This window comes from Aedes albopictus, chromosome 1 (genome assembly GCF_035046485.1).
Source record: "Aedes albopictus strain Foshan chromosome 1, AalbF5, whole genome shotgun sequence".
Lineage (NCBI taxonomy): Eukaryota > Metazoa > Arthropoda > Insecta > Diptera > Culicidae > Aedes > Aedes albopictus.
In genome coordinates this window covers 299,159,341-299,174,737 of record NC_085136.1, presented here as the reverse complement: position 1 = coordinate 299,174,737, position 15,397 = coordinate 299,159,341, and the positions used below count along the sequence as shown (strand labels likewise).

The 15,397-nt window shown below is 36.5% G+C and overlaps 1 protein-coding gene across 4 annotated transcripts in view; it reads left to right on the top strand.

The window, feature by feature from the left end:
• Positions 1-15,397, top strand: part of LOC109409079 (putative aminopeptidase W07G4.4) — a 64,938-nt gene that overhangs the window by 15,041 nt on the left and 34,500 nt on the right. Inside the window, exons 1-2 of one of the 4 annotated variants that reach the window (XM_029857840.2) lie at positions 9,869-10,146; positions 10,208-10,311. In XM_029857840.2, coding sequence (XP_029713700.2) covers positions 10,301-10,311 — 11 coding nt within the window. In that variant the 5' untranslated portion in view covers positions 9,869-10,146; positions 10,208-10,300. Of the gene's footprint in view, positions 1-9,868; positions 10,147-10,207; positions 10,312-15,397 lie in introns of those variants that run through there. The other 3 variants (XM_062847044.1, XM_029857842.2, XM_029857838.2) reach the window with 3 other exon arrangements.

Genomic DNA, 15,397 nt, shown 5'->3' with positions numbered 1-15,397 from the left:
TATCAAGATCGTGCTTCAAAAAAAATTTAAGTGGTAGTAATTTTATAATTATTGCACGGCTAATAATTTGCCAATTGTTGCACACTCCATAAGAATAACATGGAGTGTGCAACAATAGGCGAGTTTTTAGCCGTGCAACAATTGGAAAATTACCCTACAGTTTTTGGGTTTTTCCTGAAAATCAAGCTCTACAGTTTTTAAAAACATGGAACTCAATAAAATTCAAATATTTGGCGTTTCAGTCGACGAATTTTAATTTTTTTTTTGCATAAATAGAAAGCTGAATATAATATGTTCCGATCATCTGAACATACATTTTGCATCAAATTAGTGGGATTCTCGGTGATTATAAATATAGGTCAATCACTTTAAATTTGAGCAAAATCCCCTGAAAATAGGGTAAAAGCTCCCTTAGTGGAGGTAGTGGCAATTTAGCTCTATTTCGAAAAAAAGCTTGCAAATAGCATTTATAATAGATGCATCATACATAATTGATAACATTAATTCAGTTTTGTGTTCAGGATTTGCCGAAAAGCCTATTTATACAATTATTTTCCTTAATTTTTTTTGCTCCCTTGCACCTATAGTGGTGGTAGTGTTCCTATAGGAACGCGCCACTATAGGAACCAATGTTAAATTTTACCCCCATAATAGGAACCGTGTACCTATAGTTGGTGCAGTTAGCAAAAACTGAAATAAACAACGGTTTTTACATTTTTTATAGCAAATTCAAGTAGAAAACTACCGATTAACGCTTTTAGACTTTTTATTTTGTGGTACAGGCATACCTCGATAGTACGTACACCATCGCTTCGTTAAGTGTACGTACTATCGAAACGTACGTACTATCGAGGCACAAATTTTTATCGCAAATATTATTTTTAAATCAAGCAATATTATGTCTAGAATGCCAGGGTTGCTGAAAAATAACATAAGGCCCTAGGGTTCATTTTTAAATTACGTAATTTTACTTCTTTAGGCTCCATCCTTTGTTGAAAAAAAACTCTTATTACCCTGGTGATGCTTTGTAGAGGTATCTTGTCTTTGGGAAATAACATTGGTTTTATTAGAGTTATATTTTAGTAGAATCCAATCTAGATCAGTTATATTTTAGTACAATATAATCTAGATCAGTTGTATCTTCTTTATGATTTTCGTGATATTTTAAATACAACTTCTGAGCATTGTCATATTCTAAAAAAATTCAAAATGTATGAATTATGAACGCATTTGGGAAACTCTTGGTTTTTTAGTTTATTTTCATATGATCTGAGGAGCTGGGATGTGGAATTTGCTTTCATCACTTTTAAGGTGAAGGTGACGATGCCACACCTCAAATTATTAAGAGCCCACATCTGAAGAACCGGATGTCGGCTAGCGCCGAAAGCTTGTTCGATTGGTTACCCGCTGGTGGTGACGAATCGATCAACCTTCAGTGCATCCAGTTCATCTTATTTGCGATCTTCAAAATTTGAGGTGTGGCTTTCTTCAAATCTTCACGTTGAACTAACTTTTTTTCCTTTCCCGCTGTTGGGTATGTACAATGGAGTTTATAAACTCCAAAACCTTCACTAGTTCTGCACACTAGATCGCACTGGGTTGCAAGCAACAACTATTTAGAAATCTTTGCTTGCACGTGTATAAAGTACCATAACTTGTTACAAATTATTTGTTATGTTAGACATTATTCGTAACCAAATTGAAAAATCACTGCGACGCGCAACACTGCACATAATCATTGAAATACAGTTGCTTTCGAGGCAACCCTAAGCACCACGATACCACACGACAGCTCTCACGCTCTCGCGCTCTGAAATCATTCTCCACGGCGAGGGCATACACGAGCTGGTACGCTACCGATCATTCGCTTTCTGCTGGCTTCACTAGTGGACGTTAAGACGTGCTCAACCAGGAATAGTGGGTATACACCGCGTGGAAAGGTCGAATATTACCACAGACCAAATCGATAGGTGTGCCGAACAACGATTTTGTTCAACCAAGTCATCGAGGCGCGATCGCATGGAAACCTGTGTAAGACCAACCACTATTCCAGAAGGTAACATGGCGTCAAGCTGCTTTGGAATTCAGATTATAATAGATTTCCACCCATATGTAGATCCCATTCACACGCACATGGCGTCCCACTAATCGCTTCCTGGGCTCGTCACAAACCAACGAAATCGCTCGTCGTTCACTGAAGGTAATGGACAAATTTTCTTCGCCTAAATCGTCATTAACCCGAAGTTCTAATTCAGCCAGCAAGAGCGGACACCATTCCAGCTGGGACAGCAAAGCGATCCGGCAAACGGTTCAAGGAAGGAAGAAACCGAAAAGGCTCTCCTCGGAGGTAAATTCCAGCAGAAATTCCAATTGGAATGTACTTCTAATTCCCGCTTTGTCAAACAGGGCCTTTTGTTCAGAGCCGTCAAGCCTGATCACTCCACCACAGCACCGTAGCTTCAGCCGCGAACAGCAGAGAGAGTGAGAGCAAAGGAGGCACGCCAACACGACCTGCATCGCCAGCAGCACGGCAGTGCTCGAGACACACGCACACCAGCGATCCCGCACTTGCATCCAAGCCGCGAGCCGGCGTTCGCTCGAGCTGCAAGGCGGCAGCCGAGAAGGAAGAGGGAGTTTTTTATCGTAGCATCACACCGAGTCAACAGTCAACCGTACTCGAGCCGCGAGCCGGCGTTCACTCGAGCTGCAAGGCGGCAGCCGAGCCGAGGAGGGAGAATGTGAATGAAGTGACCGGGGTTGAAGAAGTGTGCGGTAGTGTGTGTGAAACGAACTAGTGTGTACCTGTGGATCAACAAGCGCTGGTAGTGTTGGTAGCTGCACTTCACAACACCAATTGAGTCTAGTTGCAGTTAGTGGTAGTGTGCATGCGCAGTAGATCGAGCTCGAATAGTGAGCGCTCAAAGCGAGCGCGTTCTGAACAGCAGTAAAGAAGAAGAACGAAGATATCATCGCATCGATGCGGGGCCCCGGCAGCGCAACGTCAACAACAACATCTTCGTAGCTACAGCGTCGACCAGTGTTGGCAGTTCGACGGGTAGAAGACAGGTGTAGTACTTGCTGCGTAAGGTAGGACGTTTGATGAAGACCTTTTGATCGAAAATAGATTGTAAACATGATTTCGAATATGCTTATGCTTCTTGATTTCTTTTCGGACGGCCACCTATTGGCTGAGCGAAAATTCTAAAACCGATAGAGCGCCATAGCCGGGCAGGGACAGTAAAATGCTACGAATTTTCAATCACCCAATTGTGTGAGACCACCAAAATGCATTGAATTTAGCGAGTAGAGCATTGGAGGGAGAATTAACAGATTGTTAAGCCCCTTAAATTATAGAATCAGTAATAAACTGCATATCAGATGTCCCGAGGTTTCATGTCCCGTGTTACAACAGATATCACTCTGAATCTGGCCTATATTTTTCAAGTGACACCTGCTCAGATAGTGTCCAGTTACTAGGGCAGTGTATGTACATAGAGCTCTATTATAATAAATTTCAATTGGCTTTTTTCGGTGACATGAATCCACCGTGTTCATTCATTACTTCCCTTACTCCCTCTTACTTCGAGTAGTATTCATATCACCGAAAAAAGCCAATTAAAATAAATTATGATAAAGTCTTGCGGTGATTAAACCAGGTAAATATAGAGCTTTATTATTGAGCTATAAGGCATGGTTTCCCAAACTGTAGGTAGCGACCCCCCAAGGGGTCGTCGGTCTTCATCCATGGGGTCGCGAGGAACAGTCCAATATTTTACTGTCATAGACAACAAATGATGGAATTTCTATGGTGGATCGCGAAAAGTACGTCTGCTGGCAAAAGGGGGTCGCGCACCTGAATGTTTGGGAACTTAAGCTCTAAGGGCTTTTTGTTGATGTTATTAATCGTTTAGACTAATTGCAATTTTGACATCAGTATAGCAAACTATAAATTTTATCCGACGTTTCGACAACAGATTCGGTGCCATCTTTAAGGAAAACACGTGGTTTTTCTTTGACTTAAGAGATGCTTGTTCTTTTACGATCAGTGTTAGTTTTTGGTCAGTTCATATCATATGAGTGGTCGACTCTATAACAACGTTTGCCTTACTAACATTCCTTCCCATTCTCGATGACCGTAAGGATGTGGCCGGTGCCTTTATTGACCTTGCTAAAGTTGAGAGTTCTCGAACTGTGTACATTGAGAATGGTAAGCTAGTCCCAAGCCCTATTCATTGTTTTTTTGTGCAAGTTCGATTGCTCCGGTTAATCACGGAGTAGAAACTACGAATTGTGCGGTCATCTATGCTCATGCTCAGTTCATAAAATATGTGTGGTCAATATTTTAAAATATAAATTTATAATTTAACCACTTTTAATTTTGCTTTTGCTCACTCTGCCTTCGGGATAGAATTTAAAAGCTTAACAGATATCTCTGTGATTAAAGAACACAATTTGTGGTATGCCGTTTATGCTACGAAATATTAAGCGTCGTCATTAGCGCAACAAATTGTGTTTTGAGTCAAAACTTTTCGCCCAAAAAATAAAGAATGGCCAAAAAATATTTTATTTAAGATTTTCTATTTTTGGCCGCTTGCTTACAGATAAAATGCTGTTTAAAATGGCATTTTCTGCTTACATTGGCATTGCAGAGTGCTACCAAATTACACAAGTAGTTAATAGTGTAGGGAACCACTTTTATAGCATCTAAAATTCAAAATCAATGGTTTGGATAAGCAACTTTTTGCGTTTAGTTCATGTTCTAGAGAGCATTCTGAGCTGAGAAACTTCGTTTTTATTACCACACAAAAACGAGCCATTAGCCCTATTTTGTTTCGGAAGACCGATTTATTGATAAAAGAGCACTCAATTGATAACTGTAAAAGTGCTTTTAAAACTGAAAAGCAGGCTATCCCAGTTGGCTCGCTTCAACTTAGTGTTCTTTGAGCATTTCCACAGTTATTAATTGAAGGACCTTCTTTACATGCCATTGCATTAATTTGTATATTGTGAGGCAAGTACAATGACAAAAATTTTCCCGGAACGGGCATTGAACCCGCCGTGTCCGGATTGGCGATCCATAGCCTTAACCACTAGGCTAACTGGAGACCCCAAGGAGATGTTATGATAACTAATAAATATTACTATTCACTGGCGGTTCTATGTGAAAACTGTCTGTGTTAAGAGAATAGTAAAGTAATGTAATATTTTCATGTACGTGTGATATTCGAACACGCCTTCAATTTAACTATAATAATTGTACTAAACAGTGTCATATTAGTCCGTGTAACACATATTCATAGCATAGAAGTTTCTACTATGCGTCTACTAATAATCCGAACTCTTTTTTGAGGATAAAAATTTTAATAATTTTTGATGTACGTACTATCGAGGCAAAAGTGTACGTACTATCGAGGGTACGTATTATCGAGGGTACGTACTACCAAGGGTACGTACTATCGAGGTACGCCTGTATTATCAATTTTGTTCAATGATGCACATATAATAGGTTGACAAACAGTCAAAATTTGAGAATTTTTGATGCACTCTATAAAAAGTTACAGCATGTTGAATTTTTTTGTGAGAGAAAAAAAAAGTTGCCTATCCCAAACATTTTGGCCACCCCCTGTATGTGTAGAAGATGCCATTAAAATTTCATAAAAATCGGCGAAGTATTAGCGAAGATATCTCAGATTCAAATTTTTTTTTCAATTTTGTGCGAACGAAGATTAAAAAAATAATTCCTTATTTTACTCTTTTAGCTCTAGAGCCAGAAATACTCAACCGTTTTCGATGAAATTTTTTCTGTAGGTAAAGTATGTACATGGAAACATTTTGAGGTAATTTCATACAATTTGATCTGACCTATAAAAAGTTGTAGTCGTTTATGTGGCAAATGTAGCAATAATCAAACATGTTCTCATTTAAAGTATTCTAATTTTGAAAGTGTTCATCCAAAAAGGCTCAAAATTTGACTGAAAACAGTTTAATATAATAGTTTAACGCTGTCAAATATTAATAAGAATCAGCAGTATGGCCAGTTCTTTAGTCCAAATAGTGCACACGGACCTTGGCATTGTTAAAAAATGCCTAAATTTACTCTGACGCGGTTTGAGTTTTGATTTCTAGAAAAACAAAGTGCCGAACCGATTTTGATGAAAATTTTACCACTTAATATGTATTAGGTTAGAATCCTACTGTCAAATTTTCAGACGTTTTTTACAAACTAACAGTAAAGTTATAGCCAAAACTATTTTTTTACAGTGGTGCACAAAATTTAAAAAAATCTCATTTTTTGCGTCTGAGATGTCTTTGTCAATACTTTACCGATTTTTATGAAATTTTCATGGCATCATCTACACATACTATACGGTAACTGTTTAAAAAATCGATTGGATGCGTTCAATCAAAAGTTATACAGGTCGGACTCGATTATCTGGAGTCAAGTTCTGAAGCTTCTCAAACATATATCTGAGGAACGGAATGCTCTATAAAGCTGAAATTTTGACATTTTGTCAAGCCAACTTTGATTAGTGATCAGTCAAAATTTCAGCTTCTCACATCATTCCATTCGCGAGAGTGCGAGACGTTGTTTTGATAAGCACCAGAACCTGACTCCGGATAATCGAGTCCGACCTGTACACTATTTTCTGTGGTGCATTTTTTTTTTCGAGTACAGGCCTTAATCGGATCATTTATTTGGCTGAAAAAGTCTTGTATTGCAAGCGCTAAAAGCAGCTTCCGGGGAACTCAGGAAAAATCAGGTGCCTGTGGAACATCCAGTCGTGAGATTTATGGTGGAACTTCCAGACATCTCTTATTGTTGCTGGTGAAATCTGCAATGCCGTTTCTTATTATAATTTCTGGATTTGCGAGCAAAGTTTCTTCAAAAAATCATTATTCAATTTCAATAAAATACTCACACATGTTTCTGGGCAGAATCACTAATTGATTTTTTTTCTATCTGTATTAACGAGATAATTGAATTTTAGATGGAATACCTATCTGACGCAATTTTTAAATTCTTGAAACCTTGAATGAGTAAACAAACCTTGAAACAAATCTTAAGGTTTACAAGAATGTTCACTGACGTACTCTTCCAGTACCGTTCATATCCATGATCGTATAAACAGTAAAGCATCATTTAATATCTTTAATATAACAATTATGAAAATTTTCATCAACAACAGCACAAAACTTCTTCCAACATACCGCCTTAATTAAACTAGTTTTTTTTTTAACAAAGCCAACAATCCATACAGAAAATAATAAATTCATTTTTCAGATTTTTTTTTCAAAGTGTCAACTACATACAGTCAGGTTTTTTTTACGCGGGGGATACATACCGCGTAAAAAAAAACCGCGTAAAAATAAACCGCGTTAATTCAAAAATCCGCGTAAAAATAAACCGCGTTAATTTAAAAATCCGCGTAAAAATAAACCGCGTTAATTCAAAAATCCGCGTAAAAATAAACCGCGTTAATTCAAAAATCCGCGTAAAAATAAACCGCGTTAATTCAAAAATCCGCGTAAATGAAAACCATGTTTTATAACTTTAACTCAATAATTTCCTTCTTAATTTTATATTAAAAAATCAACTCAACGAATTATTTTAAGACAACATTTTAAGATTTTTGCCTGTCACTCAAAATTTCTACAAGTTACACAAACTGCCAATAGCTTGGCAGTTTGAAAAGTTTAAAGCTTTCACCATCATTGATGACGTCAAACCCGACATCAACCTATCATTCACCTATTTTTATTTTGGCCACCAAACCCAACATGGACCCAATACTTGGTCGATGTTGGTCCAACAGTGGCTCAACATTCGATAAAAATTTACCCAACTTTGACCCGACATTCGATATTTTTTCAGTCTGGCGGAATTTTGCAGGGTTTTCTCGTGTTTCGTGCCCAGCTACTCATTCGAGTGACAATGTATTTAATTGACAAGGATTCGCTTCTCATTTGATAGGTGTCCTGATTGAATGAAATCGTTTTGAACATGAATAGAAGGAAAAATGTTTGAAAAGGTTTGTTGGTTAATGTTCAAATGAATGAGATGAAGTTTTGCAACACTGGTTGTTAAGACTCCATCTCACAGTTGTCGCATAAGTGTCGAAGTACAGGCAGTAAATCATGTTCACTTAATCTTCCGTAGCTTGCGTGGTTGCCCACCACCGTCAGCCCCACGCTAATTACTGAACACGAAAAGCGAGATTATTTCAACGTGTTGTACAAAATACAACAGCACGATTGCTCGAGGGTTGATAGTTAAAGGTCACAAAGCATTCTTAGAAAAATTTGGGATATTGCAGGTAATCCTAAGTGTTCTGGAACTCAGTTTTCAAAGTCTATGGCTATGACAGTAGTTTCTCAAGCTAAAAATAGTAACTATACATAATTAGACAGGGTTTAAATCAATAATTATTCCAAAATAGTTTTAAAATATTCCAAATCAGCCAATTGAACAGCCAGAAATGGACATAATAGACATAATTATCTGATAGATAGATACAATAATAGATATAATAATAATCTCTGGACATAATAGATTACAAATCGTAGATTTGTACAATGAAAAAAGTTCATGTAATCTCAAGAACGGTTTGGATGTCCTTAGACATCTCAACAGATCTGATGCTGTCTATTAAACTTTGAGATGTTCAGTAAGTCATGAAAGATTACAAGTCGTAGCTTTGTATTATGAATGCAGTTACCGGTACACCCGTAGACTTTAGGATCTAAACTCCAGAATATTTTGGATGACCTAGGATATCCCGACTGATCTGAAACTGTCTATTGAACTTTTAAAAGACTTACTGGGTATAATAGATTACAAATCGTTGCTTTGTATAATGCAAGAAGTCACCGTTACAGACGTAGACTTTAGGATCTAAACTCAGAACAGTTTGGATGTCCTTGGAAATCCAGAAAATTATTCTGCATCATATTCTAACTTTTTAATGCTGTTAAGCACCAAAATTACAGAAATTTGTAGAAAAAACTCTATAATAATGCTTGGAAAAATTCCGGATTAAAATTAAAAATCCACGTAAGTGAAAACCGCGTTAATTCAAAAAACCGCGTAAAAATAAACCGCGTTAATTAAAAAATCCGCGTAAAAATAAACCGCGTTAATTCAAAAATCCGCGTAAAAAAACCGCGTTAATTCAAAAATCCGCGTAGAAAAAACCTCGTAAATGAAAACCGCGTAAAAAAAAAAACCGCGTAAAAAAAAACCTGACTGTACTTGAAAAGAAAAAGGAATACACTGAAGTTTTTTTTGCGCGGTCCGTCCTAAAAAAACCGCGTTATTTCAAAAACCGTCGTAAAAAAATCGGGTTTTTTTTTCAAAAACACGCGTAAAATAGTCAGGACCACATCTACCATGACTTGACTTTTTTTACGACGTGTTTTGAAATAACGCGGTTTTTTACGACAGTTTTTTAAATAACTTGGTTTTTTTACGACGTTTTTTTAAAATAACACGGTTTTTACGCGGTTTTTTTTACGCGGGACCATTACCGTCGTAAAAAAAACTTCAGTGTATTTGAGAAATTAGTTTTGGATTTTTTCATCTTTTGGCGTTACTTTACGAATAGGCATGCATGGTTCCAGTGAGAACGTATAGAGTCAGAATGAACCGCAGGTTTCTTTGATTGCATTCAATCATGTAAATGATAAGAGGATTACAACCAAAGACTTGCATCATCGAGCAAGCGATTCCAAACAAAACCGATTTCAAATGTTCATGACGAAACATTCAATAGTCAGTCGTACTGATAAACAGTAAACACCCAAACTGCTCTTATTGCACGTATTAACTTACACTACGTATCACGACTGAGATGACAAACACTCATTAGTCATGCAGGCCTTATACTTTCCGATGTAGACATGCGGTTAGCTTCCATACTGCATTCCGTGCAACCGCTTGCCTTAATCCGTCCCAGCATTAGGTACATTGTTCAGTCAACAAGACAGCGATCGATCACTATTCGATTAGTGCTCCACGCGACGCGAGTGTTCACACCATTGAGCGCATACTCCATTTGTTGCTATCGCCCGTTTTTTTGTGATTGAAAGACAATTATTGCCCCCTCGGGTTTCACTACCTATCTAAGCTGTGTTCGGTGCAGATAAAGAGTTATAGATATTTTTCACTTGTTCCCTCCGTTGATACTGATGCTTTCTTGTACTTTTTCAGATCGATTGGCAGCCTCGTACGGTCTAGTAACGGAATTGTTGGATCTTGTGTGGTGAAATTCGGATTGTGAGCACGGTGCTATAAACTGCAACCATGGCAGAAAGGTAAGTGGAAGTTATCTTCAGTGCTACCTACAAATACCTACAACTCCTAGATTTCGGCAAAAAATCCCTAGCATTTGTTCATAACTCAGTTCAGAAACCCTATATTGGAATGTTGTGTTCCGCAAAGTTGTATATTAGTGTTTGTCTTGCAATTGGCTTCTTTAGCGGTGTTGAGATAATACCATATTCTGAATCTACACACACGTCAACCTGAGCTGAAATCCAAATTTTCATGAATTTTGGTGCCCGGGAACCTATTTAAAAATCAATTTGAAGTTTGTATGGGATCGATTTGTCGAATCACCCCTCGTCGCATTTTGTACTGGGCGGAGCTGTCAAACAGTTGCCCAGCTGTCAAAAGGTGATTTGAAAAAATCTCTTTGAAATTGATTAAAGGCACCAAAATAAAATACAAAAAATCTGAAAAAAATCATAGTGGCTCAGAAAAAGGTGCTTTTTCGTATCATATCAAAATATCAATAGATTTTCCAAAATTTATGAACCCAATTATCACCAAGGACGCCATATTCTAACTCTAATAAAAGTAAAAGTGTTAGTACCAGCTACTCATACTAAACGATGGGATTTTTCGATCGTTTAGTATGAGTAGGTGGTACTAGCGCTCTAGCGCCGTATATATAAAAGTTAAAATATGACATCTTTGGTGATATTTGTAAGAAAAACGCAGTCTACAACTTTGCCGAACACCACAATTCAATATAAAGTTTCTGAACTGAGTTATGGACAAATGAGTCAAACGATTGCCAGGTGATCAAAAACATCCCTGATATCTGTGGTGATCGTTCACACAATTTTTCGTTTTATTTTTTAAAAACCTGATTCACAGAACCATTTTAGGCATTGCCTAATCAACACAAGACTAGACTAGAACAGGAAAAATCCTGTGAACATGAGTTACGAATGCACAGTAAAGCTATTTATAATGTTGAACGGTTGTTCGCATACACATTGCTGATCAAGCAGGGGTATTGTGGGGGTATAAATTCACATCTTTTATAAAACAGAACACTGTCTTCCGCAAAGTTGTTGCAAATTGAGTCCTGTATTAAGGAAAAATAAAAAAAAAATGTTTTTGAGACTTAACCGACAACCTAGAACATCCTGAACACCATGAAGTTTGGCGATACGAAATAATTGACATACCAGTTGTTCTAAAAGCTGAATTTGAATATGGGTTATGTTAAGTGTATTAATTTATCCTTCGTCAAGAATTTAAAATGGTGTTTTGTAGTCTGGGATGTTCTAGGTGTTCCAAAATGTCCTATAGTGAATTCCTTCGAATCTACAAGAATAATTTCAAGTGGTTTCGCCATAAATAATAGCATTGCATAATCTACTGGGATCCGCGAAGCTTTTAAAGTCTATACTATCTATACTATCCCTATAGTATAGTTCAGGTCAGCCAAACTACCTTGCAGTTCAGAACTTCAGGTCTACACTCGTAACAGAAGTCATATCTGATATACTGAATAACGTTGCGTAATCAACCGCAGTTGCTGGACCAATGTGAAGTCTACTAGATATTATAAACCTTTGAGTCATTCAGGTACGTCCAAACTGTCCTACAGTGAAGTCCTTCAAATCTACAAGAACAATTTTATGTGTTTTCGCTATAAATAATAGCATTGCATAATCTACCGGGTTTCGTGAAGCTTTGATGTCTAAAATGCCATTGACAGACATAATAGGGATATTCCAGATCAGGCAAACTACCTTGGAGCTCAGAACTTCAGGCCTACACTCGTAACAGTAGCCATATCTGCTATACTAACTTTGTAACTTTGTATACTAACCCACCCAGATCCGTGAAACTCAGAGTCATTCTAAAATACCTTTGAAATATTTCAGGATTACTAAACTTCCCTATAACTAAGAACTTCCAGTTAACATTTGTATCAAAATTATTTTCCGCTACATAGAGTAACCGTACATAATCCATCATGTTCACTGAATAGTTGAAGAACACAAGGCATTCTTAGAATTGTTTGGGTTCTTTGGAGATTGAGTGTTCTGGAGCACAGTTATTAAAAATCTATAGAGACCTGAACTCGAGAAGGACATGCAAGCACTCCGCTCGTTCGAGTTAGGGATGATTAGGATTGGCGGTGTGTGGCAAGAATAACCACGAGCTCGCTATGCTCTACGACAAACTTAGCATCTGGAAGGAAGGCTAAATAGATGAATAAGATACAATAACTCAAATAAGCAAAAAAATATATTACAATTGGCTTCTTTAGTGGTGTTGAGATAATTCCATATTCACAATCTAAATGCCAAACAGAGCCGAAATCCAAATTTTCATGAACTTTGGTGCCCGGGAACCTATTAAAACATCGATTTAAAATTTGTATGGGAGCGATTTGTCGAATCACCCCTCGTCGCATTTCGTACTGGGCGGAGCTGTCAAGCAGTTGTCCAGCTGTCAAAAAGTGATTTCAAAAAATCTTTTTGTAATTGAATTTAGGTATCAAAATAAAGTTTTAAAAATCTTAAAAAAATCATACTGGCTTAAAAAAAGGTGCTCTTTCGAATAAAATCAAAAAATCAATATATTATTCTTAATTTAAAAACCCAATTGTAGACTCTACCCAACTAAAGCGTCCTAAATACGGCTTGAAGCTGAGTTACTGTGTTGTACATATGGACGGTAGCTTCTATGCAAGCCCTATACCAATGAATCTGGCGAACTTAAACCACATGTATATGCTGTGCGAGCAGCTGCTTCGCCACCAAGTCATAGCTCTTTTCTCGGCTCCTATGTAACCACTAACTGAATAACATCTTGAGAAGGCGCTTTTTCAGCCTTTTCACAGTTGTTAAATAATTGTTATACAATTAGAAGACGTAATAGTGATCTACATATTATATATATAGCGTTCAGATTGGTGCCCCACAACAATTGAACATTGCTAATTTGCATTTTTTTTTCAAAGTTTCTTTAGTTGGGTTTTGTTGGTTTGAGTGAGTTTTTGTTGAAATCTCTGGAAAAAAAATCCTGCTGGAATCACTGAAGGAAATTATGCTAGAATCTCTGGAGGAATTCCTGCTGGAATATTCGGAGCAATACATGATGAAAACCCTGGAGACATTTCAGCAAGAATTTCCAATGGAACTCATGGAATAATTCTTGCAGGAATTCCTGGAGCAGTAACCAAAAAAATATCTGAAGGAATTCTTGTAAAAATGTGGAGAACCAGTAGTGGGAGAATTTCTGAGAGAAGAACTTTTGAAGGAATCCCTGAAAAAAAATCTTAAGATTCTGTGGAGGATTTTCTAAAACAAATCCTTAGAATGTTTCATGAATCCCTGGAGGAATCCATGGAAGGACTTCCAAAAAAACCTTTGGAGAAATCAATGGCAGATTTTCTAAAGAAACACCTGGAAAAAAATCTAAAATAATTCCAAATTTATGTTTTTTCTAGGAATTTATGAGGATGAAAAGTTTGTTTGAGCAATCTCTAATGAACATGGAACAATTTCGGAATCAATGGAGATTTTCTAAGCAGCATGAGAGATTTTTTCTTTCTTAAGGAATCTGAATTTCTGAAGGAAACTGGTAGAATTTCTTAAATAATTTATAAATGATTTTCTATAAAAAAAAACCCTAGCAGAATTTTTAAAGAAATTCTCAAACATATATAAAGGAATCGCTGGGATCCTTAATCCTTATCCATAATCCATAATTATATTTTTGCAGGATTCTTTTAAAGAATTTCTGAAGGAAAATTTCATCAAAAATTTGTAAGGAGATTTTTCAGGCAAAATCCAGGAAAAAATAGAGAAACAAAACTGAGAAATGGAAGTATCATCCCCTTGAAGATTTTTTCAATGAATCTGTGGGGGAATTTCTGAAGGCATCCTTGAAAAAATCTGAAAGATTTTTTGCAAGAATATCTGCAGAATTGTCTTAAGGATACTATGGAAGATCCTTTGAGATCTGGAGGAATCCTTTGAATAATTTCTGAATAAATTCCTAGATATTCTCCCTGGAGATAATCCTTCGATAAATTTCAAGAGAAATTTATTTATTTATTTCGTCAAACATACCGTTGACTACAATTTCACTTAACTATATCACTTAATAACTATATTCTATTATGTCTCAGAGACCTAAAATATTCTCTTAAATTTGTTCTAGACATGGTTAAACTAATAGATGCACAGTGGTGATTATAAAGGTTCATCATTCGATTCAAAGGGATTTTTGATTTGATTATTTCAATGAATTCTTGAAGAAGTTTCGGTAAGAATTTCAGGAGAAACTCTTTGAGATTTTTTCAAAGATATCTCTAGAAGAATTTCTGAAAGATTTTGTGAAAGAAAGCTAGCAAGAAACTCCGAAGAAAAACCAGGTAAAATTTATTTAAAATTCCAAGAATATTTAATTTGTTTTGAGGAAATAAAAATAAAAACTCACTGATAGTTTCTGGGTAAATAGGGCTTGAATGGCTTGTGCTACATTGAAAAGAGATTAAGCCCAAGTATACATATAAAGTTCTTTCCAACAATCGTATGAACTGAGAGATTATTAAAATACGTTTTGCCAACACTCTAAAATACAAATACTTGAATGAATGCAACGAATGTCCTCGGAAGAAACCTCAAGACATTGCCCAGTGAGAATGTTTAGGAATTATCAGAAAGAAACTTTCACTGGAATTCTGAAAGCATATTAATTTTGCTTTGTTCATTTGAAAAAAAAAAAAACCTAAAATAGTTTCTCAAAATAAAATATCTAGTAGTTAAACTTCCAGGTAACATCGTAGTAATAAAAATAATCTAAGTAATAAAAATAATCTAAGTAGTAGTAATAAAATAATAATAAAAATAATCTAGAAAAATCTGACTTTTGAGAAATCGGAAGAACGTGATCAAACATATATACTTTTTAAATAGTGAAATCTTGATAACATTCATCCTGTTTGCTATTAGCCTTAGGCCTTTTCGGCGCCCCTCTGAGGCTGGCGCCCTTGGCAAGGGCCAACCTGGCCAACCGCACGCTACGGCTCTGAAATATATATATATATATATATATATATATATAAATAGCATAGAAGAATAGCAT